At 41.4% G+C, this 19,920-nt stretch overlaps 1 protein-coding gene across 4 annotated transcripts in view; it reads right to left on the reverse strand.

Moving 5' to 3' along the window:
* NALCN (sodium leak channel, non-selective) overlaps positions 1-19,920 on the reverse strand; it is a 350,272-nt gene that overhangs the window by 263,770 nt on the left and 66,582 nt on the right. For all 4 annotated transcript variants that reach the window (XM_074963156.1, XM_074963170.1, XM_074963152.1 and 1 more), the window contains one exon: positions 2,205-2,359. In XM_074963156.1, coding sequence (XP_074819257.1) covers positions 2,205-2,359 — 155 coding nt within the window. The remainder of the gene's footprint in view (positions 1-2,204; positions 2,360-19,920) is intronic.

Here is a 19,920-nt window from a genome sequence, read left to right on the forward strand (position 1 = left end):
GCCTCATAACCGACCAGAAAGGGGGCACCTGTGAGAGGTGGGTGCCATCCTCGTTCAAAGACTGAGTGAATGCAGACACATATCAGTCAGAGAGGGGGCGCTTGTGAGAGGAGGGTGCCACAGGAACAAATGTTTTTGACTCCTCTCTTGGAGTTGGGGATGAAGGTAGCAGTTGCAGTATTATATGCTGCAAGTACTGCTGAGGGGTTTGCAATGTATATACTCTTACAAGTGCTTCCTCTTAAGCCTGCTTGGGGTACAGTAAGGTGAAAGGAATTGTTCTATATGAGAGCATCCTTCATTTGACCTTCCTCACACATAGTGAGAGATTTTACACATTAAGTAAAAAGAAAGGGAGTACTAGTGGCACCTTAGAGACTAACCGATTTATTTGAGCATAAGCTTTCGTGAGCTACAGCTCACTTCTGTAGCTCACGAAAGCTTATGCTCAAATAAATTGGTTAGTCTCTAAGGTGCCACTAGTCCTCCTTTTCTTTTTGCGAATACAGACTAACACGGCTACTACTCTGAAACCTACACATTAAGTAGTATTTCACACCATGCATACCCCCATTTAAATCAGTGGGATTTCTCATGACGTAAGGTACTACAGAATGTGAATAAGTGTGCAGAATCTGGACTATATAATAGGGTAAGGGTATAAAGTTGGAGAGAACTGGGGGGAGAAATCTAACAAACAGAACCACAGGTGACACCAGTCCTCTAATCCAACCTGTGTTCTTAGAGGAGCTTTTTTGAACCTTCACAGAGTCAGAAGTTATAAACCCAGAAAAGGACATTATTTTGTCTAACCTCCTGTACAATGTATGACTTCCCTGAATTAATTCCTATTTGAACTAGAGTATATCTTTTAGAAAAACATCCAATCTTGATTTAAAAATTGGCAGTGACGGAAAATCCACCTCAACCCTTGTAAATTATTCTAATGACGAACTACCCTCACTGTTAAAAATGTGCATCTTATTTCCAGTCTGAATCTGTCTCGCTTCAGATGGGAGCTCAAGCTGAGCCACTGGTACCCCAAGTCTCTTGCAAAGTCACAGCTTCCCAGTATACAGTCCCCATCCTGTAAGTATGGCCTAGATTATTTTTCCTAGATGTATAACTTTGCATTTGACCAAATTAAAATGCATCTTGTTAGCTTGAGCCCAACTTTACCAAGCAATCCAGATCATTCTGTATCAGTGACCTGTCTTCATTATTTAGCACTTTCCCAATCTTTGGGTACTCTGCAAACTATATCAATGATTATTTTCTATCATCTTCCCAGTCATTGATAAAAATGTTACATAGCATAGGGCCTTCTACTAATGACTCAGGAATTTTATTTATTATTTTATTTATGATTATTTATTATTTTAGTACCATCACTATGAAAGTCAAGGGGACCCAGAGTTTAAACAACTCCTGGTTACCAGTATATAGATATTTTCCAAACATTTCAGCCCAAATGGTTAAAAATTGGCAAAATTATACACAACTGAAGACAGGTTCTTATAATGGGTAACTTTAGCCATAGAGGTGGGTAACCTTAGCTATAGGAGTCGCTATCTGTGCCATATAATATATAAGATGTTTGGTCAGAGATGGTCTTTGAAGCTGCAATGCCTAAATCTGGGGAACCTAAGAAATATCATACTAGCTTTTCCATAACTCATGAACCATCTGAGTTGGGACTGCAATTTAATCCAGCCTAATTTCTACTGCATGAGCTAGTAGTGCTCCTTAAATTATGCAAATGTAAATTATTTTAATATGTCCATCACTGCTGTATTTGGGCACCATCTATAACCATACTAAAGAAAAATACTGCACCAAAAATTTAGTCTGAAAGATAAACAGATTATGAAACCACTAAATAATCTAAAATTTATCACAAATAATAAAAACCCCATGTTAATCATTGTATTTACATATTGTAATAATGAATGGTTGCCCCTCCATAAAAAAGACATTGTTATAAAATTATTTAAACCTTGGGGTGCCAGACTCTATACAAATAGATTATGACTTGACCACTTAAAAGAAAATCAATATCGTTGTTTGTGCAGTAGTCATATAGGAGAATACTGTTTTCACTTAGTATCTTCACTGCACAGACATGAACTATTTTGTATCTGTTCTACTTATTTTAGAAACATTTTTAAATGGATACTGAAATGGATTTTACCAGTAAGACAGACCTATCTCATTAAAGCCACTGTAGCCCAGCTCTTGCCTGCTTAGTCCCAGATCTTCAAGGTCCATGCACTTAAATCCTGCTGGACACTGGTAACCTTCTTCTAGCTCTCTGGAACAGTGGGTATCTGGGATAGCTAAATTATTCCAGGTTACATTTCTGTGAAAAATACAATATCAAACTGTTAGATGTACTCAGTTTTCATATGCTTAACTTGTATATTTACTGAGTTTAACATTCATTATTAATGCAGGTTATTTTGCAATGAAAAGTCAATATTTTAAATCCTGTAAAATTATTTTATTTAAAACAATTTATTTTAGTGAATTCAGTGCTCATGGGAAAGGTCAGGCTAATGCACCTGGAAACTGAAGTTCCCTTCCATTAGCAGCAGCAGTAACAACTGCAGTCACATAGTACTATCTAGAGGCCCCAACCGAGATGAGAACCCCATTGTGCAAGATGCTGTCCAAACACATATGGCAATAAAAATCATAAATAATATTAGTAGTAAGAAACACTCCCTGACCCACAATATGGGGGGGAAAAGGGGGAGAGAAGGAAGTATTATTATCCTCATTTTGCACACAGGGAACTGAGACACAAAACCTGAGATTTTTCTAAGGAGGGAGTTAGAAAACCATCTCCCATTGGAATTCAATAGAAGTTGGGCACCCAACTCTCATAGGCTTTTTTTTTAAATTCCAGCCAGAGACACTAACTGACTTGCCCAAGAACACACAGGAAATCCGTGGCAGTACTGGGAACTGAACCTAGATCTCCCAAGTCTCAGTCCAGTGCCTTAACACCCATCCTTTCAGTTTCAATAATATATTTTATCCACAGAACAGGTCAATCTTTGTAATCTCTGACATATCTATTACAGCCAAACATCCATTAATACATTTTATGGAACTGAAATGTCTGATTTGTTTGTTTATAATGATCTGATGAGCTAGCTATCTATAAGCATAAAATCTCAAGAACAGATAGAAAATTAGCAATGGTTAATAAAATTCATATGCATTTCGGACTGCAGTCTGTGTCAAAAGGGATGTAAATATATAACAGTTGCCAGTTAAATTGCTATGTAAAATCAGTCTATTGCGAGAGAGATGGTGGATTATATCATTTACTCTTTTATAGGCTAAGCTTGGTTCTTGTGTGTTTGACTTTGCTTATCTTCTCACAAGACTCCAAAATATTTGAGAAGTTTTGTATGTTTATCATCAAAACTTGTTCCTGAGTGTGATCCAAAGAAGAAAGAAGAATCCAAAGAAGAAACTAACATAAGTTTTAGTCTTCCCTTTAGCATATTACTCCTTATGATTCTTCTAAAAGTCCTCCTCTTTTAATCTAATTCCCAGAGGCATTTTGATGACTACTTGGGGTGAAGAGAGGCTTTAATTACTTTATTTTTCTTGCTTTCATGCACTGCATGCATTATTAAAAAATTAATCTATAATTTGTCAAGGTGAAACTGAAGCTTCCTGCACAATTGTCTTTAGGCAAGGAAACAACTGTAGTTTGAACCAGTTGGCCTCCATCTTTGCATGGTACAGAAAGAGTTGCATACACACAGGTATCTCTGCTCCCTTTTTTAAAAATACTCTGCAAATCTTGTTCTGGGCACAGATGTCTATACAGGCATATGTATGTTCATGTCACCATGTTTAAATACATGATCAGCAAAGATTTAAACATGCACAAGGTATGTAAATTCATTTAGATGTAAGCAGAGTCAGGATGGGCTCCACCCTGACATCTGGTGGTGAGGTGTGGCAAGTAGTGGAAAAGAACTTCAGGGGCTGATCTCAATTTGCATAGGCACACCCACCCCGCCTAGAATGAGGCCATAACTGCCCAAATGGTCACTTTGGCTGTTGTGGGATCCCCAGTGTCTCTGTTATTGGGGCGGGAAGAGTAAATTGTTATTACCCTGATTATGGGAACTGTGCTTGGAACTGTACTTGGCCTTTTGTTATGATGGAGGGACTCACCATCAACTGAGTAGCACTCGCTAGGCAAGGGACATGGGTTCCAAAACTCTGTGAAGGGAGAGAGACTTGAGACAGGTATTAGTACCTGGTGGTGTGGGCCCCTTTGTGAGGGCCTGAAGCACCAATTGCACCTCTGTCTCTCTCCACTGTGGAATGTCAGAGCTAATTTTGGGTCTATTAAGAGTCTTGCTACAGGTACTGTGCTGCATTCACTTTGGCCTTATGGTGCACCAGCACTAAGGCCCCCACTACTATGAGCTGAAATCACTGAGAGCTGAAATCACTAAGAGCTGAAATCACTGAGCACTGTGTCAAGTAGTGGGGAGCCGGAAGATCTAGAGTGCAGTGGTGCTGTTCGTGAGACGGCGAGCTGTGCAGAGCGGAGCCGTTCGCGAGACGGCTAGCTGAGCAGAGCTGTTCGTGGGACGGCGAGCTGTGCAGAGTGGAGCCGTTCGTGAGACAGCGGTGTGTTCGCGAGACGGCGAGCTGAGCAGAGCTGTTCGTGAGATGGCGAGCTGTGCCGAGCGGAGCCGGTCGTGGTGGAGCGGAGCCGTTCGTGAGACGGCGAGCTGAGCGGAGCCGTTCGTGAGACAGCGGTGTGTTCGTGAGACGGCGAGCTGAGCCGAGCTGTTCGTGAGACAGCGAGCTGTGCCGAGCGGAGCCGGTCGTGGTGGAGCGGAGCCGTTCGTGAGACAGCGAGCTGAGCAGAGCTGTTCGTGAGACGGCGAGCTGTGCAGAGCGGAGCCGGTCGTGGTGGAGCGGAGCCGGTCGTGGTGGAGCGGAGCCGGTCGCGAGACGGCAAGCTGAGCAGAGCTGTTCGTGAGACGGCGAGCTGTGCAGAGTGGAGCCGGTCGTGGTGGAGCGGAGCCGTTCGTGAGACAGCGTAGCAGAGCAGAGCCCTGTGGGGCAGTCAGCTTCAGGACACGTAAGGTACCCCTTACCTCTTTCCCCCACACACAGGCACATTTTAGCCAGACTGGGGAGTAACACTCTGCAGATGAACTTTTGAACTCTGGGGCTGGACTTTTTGGAGTTTGGGTGATTTGAGGATTGCTGGACTCAAGAGACATTTGGGGTTCTGGGACTCAAGAACCCGAGGGAAAGGATGTGGCCCAATTTTCTGGGGTGGGTCTTTGCTCATGGTTTGGTTAATGAACACTAGTTGTGGTGTTTTCCCAATTTAATGCTGATGTCGTTTACCTCATGTAATTAAAGATTCTCTACTACACCGAGACTCCGTGCTTGCGAGAGGGGAAGTATTGCCTCTTCGAGGCGCCCAGGGGGTGTGTAAGATTTTCCCAGGTCACTGGGTGGGGGCTCGAGCCAGTTTTGTATTTGCTTTGATGAGAGGGAACCCCTGTGTACTGAACCCGGCCCTTGCTGCTATCAACTTGGCCTGGCAGAAGGGTTACATATACTAGAATATTTTAATGCACAATATAAGTAATTTGAGATTGTGGTATATCTGCACAGAAGACATTCTGCTATAGGATTATCATGGTAACATTTTATGAATCTTCTTAGCAGTGAAAATTAATTCATTGGCACAAGCATATTCAGAGCTCATGCCACTAAGAACTAATGAATTTTACATTATGCTTTGCACTAGGAAATCCCAATTCCCAGAGTCAAGAGATTCCCTGTGTTAGGGAATATTATTAAGTGTACTGCTTGCTCAGTCATTACAATGCAAGACACTAATTTTCAAATGTTTCATTTAAACCTAGGTCACTTTCATATTGTATCTACTCTCCAAATTACAGTAAATGGTCTTCAATCCTATTCCTGGAGGAATACAGCTGCCTTCCCTGACAATGTCAAAATCATTTTTGGACAGTAAGGAAGCCGAACTCTGTCTGGTACATTGGATCTTTCAGCCAAGACAACATCACTGAGGCGCTTATATATACTGAGGTTGCGTTTGTGTTCAGGGCAAGTATAGTATATCAAGATAGAGCTATATGTGACAAGAACATTGCGCAGAATTTAACTGCAAAATGGTTTAAATTATGTTACTCCCTGAGGTGCCAATAGTCTAGAAATGCTCAATATTTACTAAGGTCCTTGTTCAGCAAGGTGCAGCAGCAGATGCCTAACTTTAAGCACTTGAATAGTCCCATTATGCAATGTGCTTAAGTAACTTGCTAATGTACAATAAAAGACTTCATTCTTATAGCTCTACAAATAACTCAGCATTTTACATTTCTGCATGGTTTTCAAAGCCTCTGGGGCAAATGCTTCATCTTTTAAGCTGATCAGCTGTGGAAAGCCCTGAACAAAGCAGAACTAACCCAGCACAGGGGCATTGGACACAGGGCTAGGGTAACCATGTGTATCCACCAGCTAAACTCCTTCGTGGTTGGGGACGGCTACTGCAGCCCAAGACTGTGGGAAAGCCAGTGTGCTGGCACCTTTTGGCCTGGAGAAGAGGATTCTTCCCATCTTCTCTTCCCCATATACACAAACACCAACAAGGCAACATGAAAGAATATGTCTTGACATGGCACGGCCAATCCACTGCCCCTTTTTCATGCCTACTGTGGCCAAGTAACATTTTTAAACAGCTAGAGTGGTGAGGACAGAGACAGCCAGACATTTTCTGAGCACAGCTCTTTGGTTAGTACTGTGCTATAAGGAAAGTATTTTGACCTTGGCATTTAACAAGTTAGAAAATACCTCAGGTGATTTGACTCTTCATTCCTTTGACCTATTTTCTACTAACTTCATTTTCTTCACTAAGAACAGAATAGGGTCACTTATGATCAGTGCTTTTGTTCTAGCATTCTATTATCTTTAACAGGGTTAATAAGAAAGACATAGGAAACTAGTAAGCTAGTACTGTAATTTTCATACCAGGTAAAGTAGTGACATTAGTAGTAATGGAATCTGTTAATTAACATATAAAGAAATGTGCTCAGAACAGTTAAATAAGGAGTGAATAACTAGCCTCAGCTAGTCTGGCATGTTACTGCAGGAATGTAAAAGAAGTTTACCTCTCTGAATACACCAGATACTAACAGTAACACCACCAGTAGCTAGTACCTAAAGAACTGCTTATGCATGTTGTTTCCCTTGGCAAAAACAAAGAAGATTACAGTCCTTCTAGCATCATCTCACCAAGTGTAAATTTTGATGAGATGTGAGGCTGACGTGTGTGGTGATGTTTATTTTGGCCTGACAACGGTCAGCAATGTCTGAGTAAGAATGTGAGGTTAAAAACAGTTGTAGCTACTTCAGAGTAGGGATCAGTGCTTGATGATTGTTTTGAAAAGACAAAAGACAGTTAATTGGCTGTCCATAACTACAAACTAAAGAATGGAAAAAGAGCAAGTTACCTGTGAGAGAGACTAAGGCTCCAATTCAGCGAGGTACTTAAGAAGGTGCCTAACTTTACACAAATGAATAGTCCCACTGACATGAATGTGACCATTCACTGTTCACAGGCTTAAGTATCTTGGTGAACTGGGGCTGAAACTGGGAAAACGAGAGGTTCCCCACATTACTCCAGAAAGCTACTCATTGAAGGTCTAGGTTAGGTAACAACAGTATACAAAGAGGCAAGAATACCCTTAAGTAGATGATGTTAGAATCCTTTGGATAAGGCCACAGTTCCAGAGGCAAGATTAGAAGAGGAAGCTCTTGAGCACTATAACAGGAGAAATGAACCAAGACCTGGAGGGAGGGGGGAATAAATAGGAGCAAATAGGCTATCTGCCAATCACACAGGGCTGTGAAGAGTGAAACTATGTTATACCAGTTCACATTTTTAAGAAGAAACATTGAGTTCCAATTTTCGATTTCCAACAAATGGCTTGTCTATATGAGAAAGTTATACTGGCATAAGCGAAGGCGTGACTTTAAACCAATATAGTGATAGTGGTATAATTCCTCCACTCTTATTCCAGTATAAGAGGACCTCTTTTTGCTTTAGCTTCTGTTGCTTAGAAAAGGGTTTAAACTAAATCAAAAAAAAAAAAAAGCTACTCTCATACTGGAATAAGAGTTTCCACAGGGAGGATTAGACCATTATAACTTTATTGGTCTGACTATACTGCTAAAATTATATTGGTGTAATTGGTAAAACTTTCCTATGTAGATGAGCCCCAAGACTTTGTCCTAGTCTTCAGTAAAATACACACACACACAACAACACTTCAACACAACACATCCCATGACCCCATCTTTTTTGCAGGAAAATAGAGCATAAAAAATCTATTAAAGTCTATAATTTAACAGTTAAGCCACACCATCATATAGTGACTGACAAATGACTTGGTAGTCCTGCTACCTGAATGCAATCGCTGATGTGAATGACATGCAGTAATTTTGCAGTGTGTTGAGTTCGTTTTGTGCTGTCTGGGAAGCACAAGTAGAGGGTCAATAATAAAAGTTTACCACTGGGCAGAGTCCATATAGTCTTGAATGAACATGCCTGGGAATGCAGGTTAATTTGGACTTTACTATAGAAAAGTAAACCTTCTGATGAAAACTTTTCAGAATTGACTAAGATTTTGCCCATCTTGGTTTTCAAGTGACCTATAGCTAGGGTAAACCTATAACGTAAATACTTGGACAAAAGGAATTTAGTGGGTGATGTTTAACCTGAGTTTTTTTAAATACAGCTGATATCAAATGCAATAGCTTCTTAGCACAATTCCTGATTTGAGCCCTGATTTTGGGAAAGCACATAGGTACTTGCTTAACCTTAAGTACATTCCTAATTAACAAAGTACCTACTCATGTCCTTAAGTTCCATTGACTTCAATGGGAGTTAAGCATATGCTTAAATTTAAGTAAGTATTTGAGTGCTTTACTGCACTGGGGCCTTGGTAGAGAAGGGAATATAGTGCTCAAAGTGCATCTGAGTTTCATTAAAGCTTTTGATAGTTTCTGAATATCTTAGGATCAACATTAAGAAAACTTGCAAAAATTTACACCAGTGAAAGAATATAAATTCGGTTATATTGGTGCAAACCCCTATTGTAGACACACCACACTGTAATTTAGCACTGACGCTGATACCACTGAATCTAGTAAATTACCAGAGCAGCTGCACTGATGTAAACTATGCTATACAATGGTGCAATATGCCTATGCTCGCGGTATGCACAGCTATAACTATATTCATATGGTTATGCCGGTGTAATGGCTTCAGTAACCTGCAAAAATATTCACCCCATCCACCCATCTCAGAGCAGGCGGGGATATGGGAGAAATTGATCAAATTGGCCGGGATCCCCAGGGCTATTTGCTGGAAAATAATGTGTTCTTCCACATCTAGGCATCCCCTCCTACTCTTCCCCCACACAGAGTGCATATGGACTTTGAGGAGTGACTGGGAATGGAAATCTCCTGCAGCTACCTACTGGCCATTTCATAGGAGATTAGGGAGCTAACTGGCTTCCAAAGACATACTCCTCAATCCCCATCACTCAAGACTCTGTTGGATTTAGGGACACAATCTTGGGCACCCAAATGCTGTCCCACTCTTCCTGCCCTGTAAGTAGTATATATGCCAGGGCTGGATCTCTAGGCTTGCTGTGGGTCTGACCCCATCATCTTTTTCGTAGTCGAAATGATTTTTAACTTTTGGGTATGACTGTCCAGTAGGTTTGTTTCCTTGCCTCATAGCACCCAGGAGGCATGGTTGGCAGCAATAATAAGGAAAACAAGGGATAGAAATTTTCAAAAAAGAAATTAGTAAGTGGTGTGACAATGCACCTCTTTCATCACATCAAAGCTTAGAGTTTCTCCCTGTGGTGTTGGGTGACTGGGAGTAAATCAGTTCTACTCCAGAGGCTGAATTCTTAACATGGGTTTATTTACAATATTTACAGGGTAGGCCCTAGGATTGGCCCAAGAGGTTTCTTTAAACATACAAAAAATACACTCCCTAATTCCCACTGGAGCACTGCCTCTTCTTTTGCTGGCTACCAACTGCCAGGCACCTTCTCTAAACAGAAATAAACACAAGATCTCCTCTATAGAGAAAAAACAGCTCTTTATCTAGGAGAAGCCTTTTCTCTTTGCTGCATACAACCCTTCTACAGCTTGCTTCTCATCTCTCTTCTGCCCACCAAACCCCAAAAGAATTTTCAAAGGTCACAGGTTGTCCTTAATTGGACTCAGTTGTCCATAATTAATCTGTGGTAACCTCTATCAGTTCCTAGGAAAAAGAGCTTTAACTATTCTAAGACAACCCACCTTCACCCACCCTGCCAGGACTGACTGTGTCACTCAGCTAATAAAGCGAGTAACTGTTGTCACAACTACAGTCAGTGACCAGTGCAGGTGAGAGGCTTTAGGGTGCCAACTCCCGGCGTAAGCAATCCAGCAAGTTGATGGCATGGATCCCGCTACCCTATGGAATACAGGAAGGTTGTAAGTGTTCGACAGATTGCATCTGTACCATCCTTCCCCAGCTGGGGGGAAACCAGAGAGACTCAGCAGCTAGACTGAATCCTATCCACAATCAGGGATGGTTAGGCTACGGACACTAACCCACATTCATTGTTGTTGTATGGCCTGCCCTGAACTCAATTAATGCCTGGTAGTTTGCAGGGAGGAAACAGAATCCCTTCTGCCCGCCTTTAGTATGTTCAAAGTTATAGCCTTTAATATCTCCTACGTCTCTTTGTCTTCATTCTCCTGTGTGTCTTAATCAATACTAGCTAGACAGAAATGCTATAGCAGGCAAAAAAAAAAAAACAAACAGTCTCAGAGATCGTGAACAAGAAGTAATTATTAACAGTACAGTTTCCAAGTGGGGAGCAACATTAACTGGGATCTCGAAGGAATTAGCAATGGGATCTGTGCTATCTATTTTCATTAATTACCTGGGGGCCAGTATGAACTCCACTTTTTCAAATTTACATGAAACCAAAATGCTGAAGGATACTAAATACCCAGGAGGATAGAACAAAATTTCAGAAAGTTCTTCAGATAAATCATAGAACAGATACTGGATAGCAACAAAGAGCCTCTTGTACTCCAGATTTAACTACTCATCCTGCAAACAGGTCCATGCAAGCGCACAAGCCTTACAGCTGAAAGACACTGGGTCCTATTGTCAACGAGCCATATAATCAGTGTTCCTAACTTTTTCCACCCCTTCACTTTTGGGGCACAGCAATTGATTTTCTAGTCAAGAATCTGCTTAGCAAACATGTTAAGTGCATAGAAAACCACAGCTCCTTTTAACCTACAGCATCTTAGCATAAATCAAGCATCTTAAAGCTAGAACAATATATTTATCAGTTCCGAGTTGATCTACTGCTTAGTTAAAATATGAAACTCTTGTCATATTTCACTAGACATACACATACACATTACATGGCTGTGGAAGTGAATTTTTCTGTCCACTAAGGTCTAAAATGGAACTTCATTGTCTATTTCTTAGTCATGTACAACTTCGTAAGATAGATACATCCTTTTCTTATGTTCATCATTTTGATAAACATTCACATTATACTGTAAGCCTTCTCTCTATCATTAACTCAAAATTTGTTACTGTAATACATCTAAAATAAACAATTAGAATTCCTAATGTATATTTTTTTCCATTAGCATCTGTCACTACCTGAGGTAAGTGACACTGAATGCAAAAAAGTCATTGTTAATACACCGTTGAAGGCTGTGATTTCATAATCGCAAATGTCAAGAAATCGAAGGTTAAGATTCCCATGGCAACGTTAACCATGTAACCCTGTGCACACGTCGGGGGGTTTATTACAGTTTGTTTAATATATGCTTAGTGTGGCTCAAAGTACTAACTACAAAACTGCTCTTATTATTATGTGGATGATAAGGTGTTTCCTTAATTTCATCCAGAATTCATCCAAAGAAAAGTATCTGCTTTCTGGCTGAATCCTTGTTAATAAAGAAAGAAGGTAGGTTCCAAAGTTTGTTCATTAATATGTCTATTTATTCCATACATTTTCTTCTGATTATCTTTTCAAATGTGACTTTTTTCCATAATAAATTATCCAAATTTTATTGTACCAATACACTCAAGTCCATTTTCTCCAGCAGGCATCTTCTGTGCACATGACTTATTAAATAAGTGTGAAATTTAACACTTCCTTTTATACTGTAGTTTATATTTACTGGAACACTCAACAAAAATACCAACAGGGCTCAGACTAATTGTAAGGATGCTACTGCTGTGGTATAATCTGCAGATTTATCTTTTGATAAAAACTTTGCTTCTATCACCAAGGCTTCTTTTTATCATCTCCATAATAACCACCAAACTGTGACCCCTGTTCAACAAGAAGGACCTGGAAATGTTAATGCTTTTGTCATTTCTAGAATTTATTACTGTAATTGTTATAACTGGGTGGGATTTTCAGAGAGTGCTCACTGTTGGGAAAACTCTGTCACACTCTGCTGTTACTCAAGTCAGTGGGAGTTTGTAAGTTTTAATGGAGCACAGTTAGGATAACACTGATCTCTTTTGAAAATCCCACCCGTTGGGGTCTTCAGGTTTGTGTTGGGTGAAAAATTGCATCCAATACAGAATGCTACTTCCACAGTCATTACAGGTTTCAGATTATTTAATATTTCAGTTGTCTTTAAATCTATTAATTGCTGCTAGTTAACATCTGGAAAAACCTGGATTTGTGCTGGAAATGGCCCACCTTGATTATCATACACATTGTAAGGAGAGTGATCACTTTAGAGAAGCTATTACCAACAGAAGAGTGGGTTTGTCGCGGGGAGAGGGGAGAAAACCTGGATTTGTGCTGGAAATGGCCCACCTTGATTATCATACACATTGTAAGGAGAGTGATCACTTTAGATAAGCTATTACCAGCAGGAGAGTAGGGTGGGGGGAGAGAAAACCTTTTGTAGTGATAAACACCCATTTTTTCATGGTTTGTGTGTATAAAAACATCTTCTGTATTTTCCACAGTATGCATCCGATGAAGTGAGCTGTAGCTCACGAAAGCTTATGCTCAAATAAATTGGTTGGTCTCTAAGGTGCCACAAGTACTCCTTTTCTTTTTACTTCAAAGAACGTTTGTGTCGGTACATATTAAATTTCCAGATAAGGTTCTCTCTCTGATTTCTTACATTCCTATACTTCTCTAGGGTCAGAATTTGTTTCCTATGTATTAGTTTACATTAAATATTTTAGACATGCTTAGGGCTGAAGCCTTTATGCCTGTGGTTTGAGAATCAGTTTCCTAAATATATTGTGAGAGCAGAATCTGTTTAATCTTTTAAATTAAAATAAAAGAAATACTGTCCATATTTGTATTCGGACAATAAAACTTCCTGAACCTTTTCTGTAAAAGGCTGTGTCTAAATGTATTATTATTGTTACATTATATGATAGGATTGGGCATTCCTCTTTTTGCAGACAGGGACTTAAGCATGCAGACCTCACAGTAAGAGCAGGAGCCAGGACCCAGAGATCAGCAACAGAGACAGATGCTGTCAAGAATCAAGCCAAGGTTCAGAGCCAAAGCCAGAATCAGGAATTGAGCCAAGGGTCAGAGTTGGAGCCAATAGCTAAGGGTGAGGCATAGAGGCAGGGATCTGGAACAAGGGCAGGAACAGCACAGAAAGGCAGGAACAAGGAAGGTCTAAAGTAGTAGCCAGCCAGGGATTCACATAATTGCTTAGACAACTTTCTGTGCCCCCTTCTGGCTTAAGTAATGATTCTCAGCCAATGAGAGAGGTTGGGTGTTTTCTGTAATTGTGAGCTTTGTAGGTGGTGCCTACAGTGAACTATGGCCCACCAGCCCACACTCCCCACTGGTAGCAGAGAGTTGCCAGGTGGTGGCTGCGATTTGAGAACAGCCTGGTGACCTCTGGACCTGGGTTCACATCACCTCTCCCCTTTAGGGTGCCCTCTGTGTGTCAGTGGGCTGGGTTTTCCTGGTTGTCTTTTTGTGGAAGGTCTTTTACCAGGACAGGGGCATAGGAACTTTTTTTGTGGCGTCCAGGAGAATTCTTCAGGACTTTAACCCTCACAATCAAATGCCAGAGTTTACCCAGTCTCATTCTTGCATCCAGGATCTCGAGGATGACATATTCATCATGACCTTGAACATGTAGTGGCCAGGGGGGTAGGGGGGAGGAGTTGGTAGCAATGAGGAAATGCTCTGTGTATGGGGCTTTAGAAGATATGTGAAATGCTGGGTAGATTTAGAGAGAGTGGGGCAGGAGGAATTCAAAGGTAACTGGTTTGATTTGTCAGCAAATTAATAGGGTTGCAAGAACGTGTAATCGAGTTTAGGAGATGGCCTGTCTGTGTGCAGCTGTTTGGTTAAAACCCACACCATCTGACCTACAGAAAAAGTGGGCCCGTCATGTCATTGACAGTCTGCACATTGCTTGTTTGTAGCTTCTTTTGGCCACATGGGTTTTCAGGTCATCTTGGATCCGATGGATCTGTTGCACCCAGACTAAGGCTGCTGGGCTGGGGGAGTGTCGTTCTGGGTAAAATAGAGACCCCATGGTTTGACAAAAAGGGATTCTGTCTTGCAAAGGCATGTTCCGCATTATTGTACATAAACTTGGTACAGCTGTACTGGCAGTAGTACCACAGGTACAGCTCCAAATTTGGTTTGTCCTTTGTGCCTGACCGTTTGCCTGGGAATGACAGGCAAAGGAGATAAAGGAGCGAATGCCCAACATCCAGAGGACTTCATGCCAGAATCCGGAGATACACTGTGACTGCAATCAGAGATGATGCACTCTGGAAGGCTGTGGAAGTGGATCACTTGATCCTGGCAGAGCTGGGTGGTTCCCTGGGAGGACACGCCAATACAGGGAATGAAATGTGCCATCTTAGTGAGATGTCCACCAGGATCAAAATCGTCATGAACCTACTGGACTTGGGTAAGTCTGCTATGAAATCTAGGGTGATGGCTGCCCAGGGATTAAATGGAGTCTTGAGAGTTTGGAAGAGGCTGAGGGGTTTGTCATGCAATGCCTTGGAGTGGGCACATGCATTACAAGAGGTAACACAGGCCTGCACTGTGGTTTGCATGTGAGGTCACCAAAAGAGATAAGGAAATAGGCACTGGGTCTTGAATCTACCAAAAAGTCATGCTAAGGGTGAGCCGTGGCAAACCTGCAGGGCTATAATTCTTGGAGGTCCACGAGACGTGTATATGTGCCCTTTCACATAAGTTATCCCATCTTGGATGCTGTGGGAATGCCTAATTATGGCTTCCTGCTCGTCAGAAGGAATCTCCAGAGCTGAGGTTAATCACCTCAGGGCAACAAGGTCTTGGCAGGGGGGTTGCCCAGGAAGTTATGAGGTTTAAGAATGTTGGAAGTTTTGGGGTTCAAGACCATCACACTGTACTGTACTCCTTTCCTGGACAGAATATTAGCTTTGCTATTTCTGGTCCCTGGAATGACAGGAGATTACGGGCATGTCTACACATACCGGTAGATCGGCACTGCTGCAATCAATGCAGCGAGTGTCGATTTACCGGGTCTCTCCCATCGATTTGTGTACTCCACCTCCCCAGGAAGCGTAAGGGAAGTCGACGAGCAACACTCTCCCCTCAACACACTGCAGTGTAGCCACCGCAGTAAATGGATCTAACTACATCGACTTCAATAATGTTACTCACACAACTTCAGTTACGTGAAGTTAGATCAATTTACTGTGGTAGTGTAGACCTGCCCTACGAAGTTGTAATGTGAAAAAAAAACAGGACGCATTGATTTGCTGTGGGTTGAGGGTTTTGGCCTTATGCAAACAGTCTAAATTCTTATGGTCAGTGTACACTTGGATGCGGTACTAAGCCCCTTCCAGATAGCAGCACCACTCCTCAAAGGTGGTTTTGATCACCAGGCGTTCTTTATCCAGGATCTAATAGTTTTATTCTGTGGGAGTGAGTTTCCTGGAGTAAGGGGCCATGTTCCTGGGAAAGTACTGCCCTGATCACTATGTTAGAAGTATGGCAGTGGAGGTAAATGTAAGTTTCAATTGCTCAAAGGGATTGTTGGGTCCTGGGTAACCACAGAAACTTAGGGCAATGCACTCTGATTACCTCAAGATACATTTCTAATAGAAATTCGCAAATCCAGGAAGCACTCTAGTTCTCAGATGTTCAGTGAAGCTGCCTACTCCAGGGCCGCTTTCACCTTACAACAGTCCATCTCAAGATCCTCAAGGGATAGGATGAACCCTAAGAATTTTTAAGGAGGCCTGACCAAAAACACACTTCTCCAGCTTCGCACAGAGGCCACATTGGCATAGCCAAGGACAGAACGGACATGCATGGGTCCAGGCCGCATTCAGGCCAATAAAATTATCCACTGCACCTGAGACAACGAGGGCCTGCTGCATAGAGATTGAAAGGAAACACTCTGGGACACATAGCTCAGCTGATACTTGCAAATGCATTTGACCGATAGCACTCAGCACTCATTCAGGATAGGACCATGGCTCAAGACTAAAAGGAACTGTGAAGCGACACGCCCCCCCCACAAGCTGAGAGCAGGCCCTCTGGGCCTATGCTGCACTAATGAGGGGTATCAGCACAGCTTGTTCACCCTGGAGGAGGAGGGGCTTATAAGCGGAAGCCTACCATAGGAAAGGGTGGTGACTGGTAAGAAGGCTGCTCCAAGCACAGACTGCAAGTAACAGAGGCAGGCCATCCAAGGAGGAGACAGCCATCAACCACACTGTTTCTGGAACTTCCCCGGCTGACAACTAAGTAACATACCCCAGGAAGAGAGGTGGGGGTTAAACCCCTTGTAGGGGCAATAGACTTTCAGAGACTGAGCCCATAAAGCCCTATCCAGGGCTGTCTTCTGAGGCTGACCCCTGTTCCAGCTAAATAAATAAGGGACAGGGAGAAAGAAGAACTGGCCCTCTGCCAGGGAGCAATTACCCCAAAAAACTGCCCTAAGTGCAGCCACTGGGAGAGTAGAGAAGGTAAATGAAAGCCAGTGGGACCTGGGAGGGGTCTAGGGAGTCCTGCCCCCTCCTACAGGAACATTTTGTCAAGGTGCTCAGGCCAGTCCCCTTTACCAGGCCTGGGCTGGCTTGTTTTCCTGGGTCTCTTTGGTTTGGGTTCCTCAAGGGGGAATCAAAGATCGCACAACACAGTTTGCCACAATAGAAGTACAGGTTAAAACATCACCCTCGCTCCCTTGAATTGTTGAGCGGGACCCAATAGTGGTGGGCGTGGCTCCAATGCCTCCCATCTTCATTCTTCCTGTCTTTCATTCAGCTGATTGTCTATCCGGATGACATGCCCAGATCCAGCGGACTCTCAACTCCAGCAAGCTCATTCTTGATCTCACCCAGCAGGCCCCACTGAAACTGGAACACCCAGGCTGCCTTATTTCACTCTGTGTCCAATGTGAGATAGCAGAAATGTCCTGCATAAGAGGCAGCTGGGTTGGTTTGACATGATTTGTTCTTGACAAATCCATGCTGACTGTTACTTATCACCTTATTATCTTCTGAGTGTTTGCAAATGGATTGCTTAATTATTTGCTCCATTATCTTTCCGGGTATTGAAGTTAAACTGACTGGCCTGTAATTCCCTTATTCCCCTTGTCATAGATTGGCAGTATATCTTCCTTTTTCCAGTCCTCTGGAATCGCTCCCATCTTCCAGATTAAGAACTAACTAAATGATAGATCTCAAAAAAACAGTTGTCAATTGGAAATCATCCAGAACGGGAGTGTTTCATCAGGAATCAGTATCAGGCCTGACACTATTCAACATTTTCATCAATGATCTGGAAGTAAATATAAAATCACTGCTGATAAAATTTGTAGATGACGCAAAGATTGGCAGAGTGGTAAATTAGTATGAGGACAGGGCAATTAACAGAGAGATCTGGATCACTTAGTAAACTGGGCTCATTCAAACAAAATGCATTTTAATTAGAAACTCAAAATTCCCATTTTTCTGGAAACAGCTATATGTTGAAATTTGTTTTCTTTATGAATTGGAATAACAGTATTTTTGAAATTTCTTGTGAAACAGAAATTGTGAAAAAAAATTAATTTCAGGAAAAATTTCAAAATTTTGTTTCAATTTTTTCATTTTAGTTTTTAAAGTATTTTACATTAATTCACGTCAGTAGTAGCAATGCATAGTATGACATGTCAGATCATGTCACAGTATGACAACATAATCAAAATACTAATTTTTAAAAAATAATAATAATAAAGGGTAGATGCTACTTAACACAGATTGAAACATCTTATTTTCTAAATCAAAGTGTTTGTGTCAAAATGAAACAGTTTGACACTTAGTGTCAATATAAAAAAGTAACTGAATATTTCAACTATTATGTCATAATATGACATAACCTGACATGGTGTATATATGCGGACTACTACCCCTAACATGTTATGAAATAATGTAAGAATAATAGAAATAATATAAAAAAGAAAAAGACCATAAAATGAATTCTGAAATGATAACGGTTTGAAACAAATTTTTTGAAACTTTACTGATATGAAATGAAAAGAAAAACCATTTGAGGAAAATGTGAGGGAAATTTCTTTTTTTTCCAGAGGAGCATTTTCCAACAGAAAACTATTTCAACAAAAGTTTTCTGATCAGCACTAGTTTTAATATGGTCCAATGAAAAATTATATATCTAGGAACAAAAAGTGCAGACCATTCCTACAGAATGGGGTATTGTATCCTGGAAAGCAGTGACACTAAAGAAAGATTTAGGGATCATAGCGGACACAGTGACCATGAGATCCCAGTGAGAACCTGTGGCAGAAAGGGCTAATGTGAGCCTTGGATATACAAACAGGAGAGTAGTGAGGAGAAGTAGGAAAGTGATTTTACCTCTGTATATGGCAATGATGAGACTGATACTAGAAAACTGCATATAGTTCTGGTGTCCACAGTCTTTAAAAGGATGTTAAAAATTGGAGAAGGTACAGAAAAAAAAAAGCTACATACATTATTCAAGGGCTGGAGAAAATACCTTACAGTGAGATATTTAAAGGGCTCTATATGTTTAACTTATCAAAAAAGAAGATTGAGAGGTGACTTCATTACATTGCATAGGTATCTTCACAAGGAGAAAATACCAGGATCCTGTAAACTACCAGAGAAAGGCATAATAAGAACCAAGAGCTGGAAGCTGAAGCCAAACAAATTCAAATTAGACACTCATTTTTAATCGTGAGAGTGATTAACCTCTGCAACAAACTCCCTTGGGAAGTGGTGGATTTTCCATCTCTTGCTAGCTTCAAATCAAGACTAGACGCTTTTATGGAAGATATGCCTTAGCCAAAAACAAGTTATGCTTTAGTTAAACCCAAGTTATAGGGTTCAATGTGGGGGTATCTGAGTGAAATTTAATGGCCTGTGATATACAGGAGCTCAGACGAGACAATCAAATGGTCCCTTGGGGGCTTAAACTCTATGAATATATGAATTCTGTAGTATTTTTCTATTATCTATATATATTTCTTTCAGTATCTTAGTCCATAGATTTCTATCTCTCATTCAGTTCAGAAGTGTTATTACTAACTTATACCTAAGGTTACGATTTTGTCATGGATATTTTTAATAAAGGTCATGGACTGGTCACGGGCAATTAACAAAAAATCACAGAAGCCGGGACCTGTCCCTGAGTTTTATTAAAAACATCCCAGACAAAATGGGGAGGGAGGAGGATCCAGCACCTTGCCCCCACTCCCCGCAGTGGTTGGGAGCTGCAGGGCCCCCATTGCCCAGTGGCTGGGAGGGGTCCCCCTGCC

Source organism: Natator depressus, chromosome 1 (assembly GCF_965152275.1).
Source record: "Natator depressus isolate rNatDep1 chromosome 1, rNatDep2.hap1, whole genome shotgun sequence".
Classification (NCBI taxonomy): Eukaryota; Metazoa; Chordata; order Testudines; family Cheloniidae; genus Natator; species Natator depressus.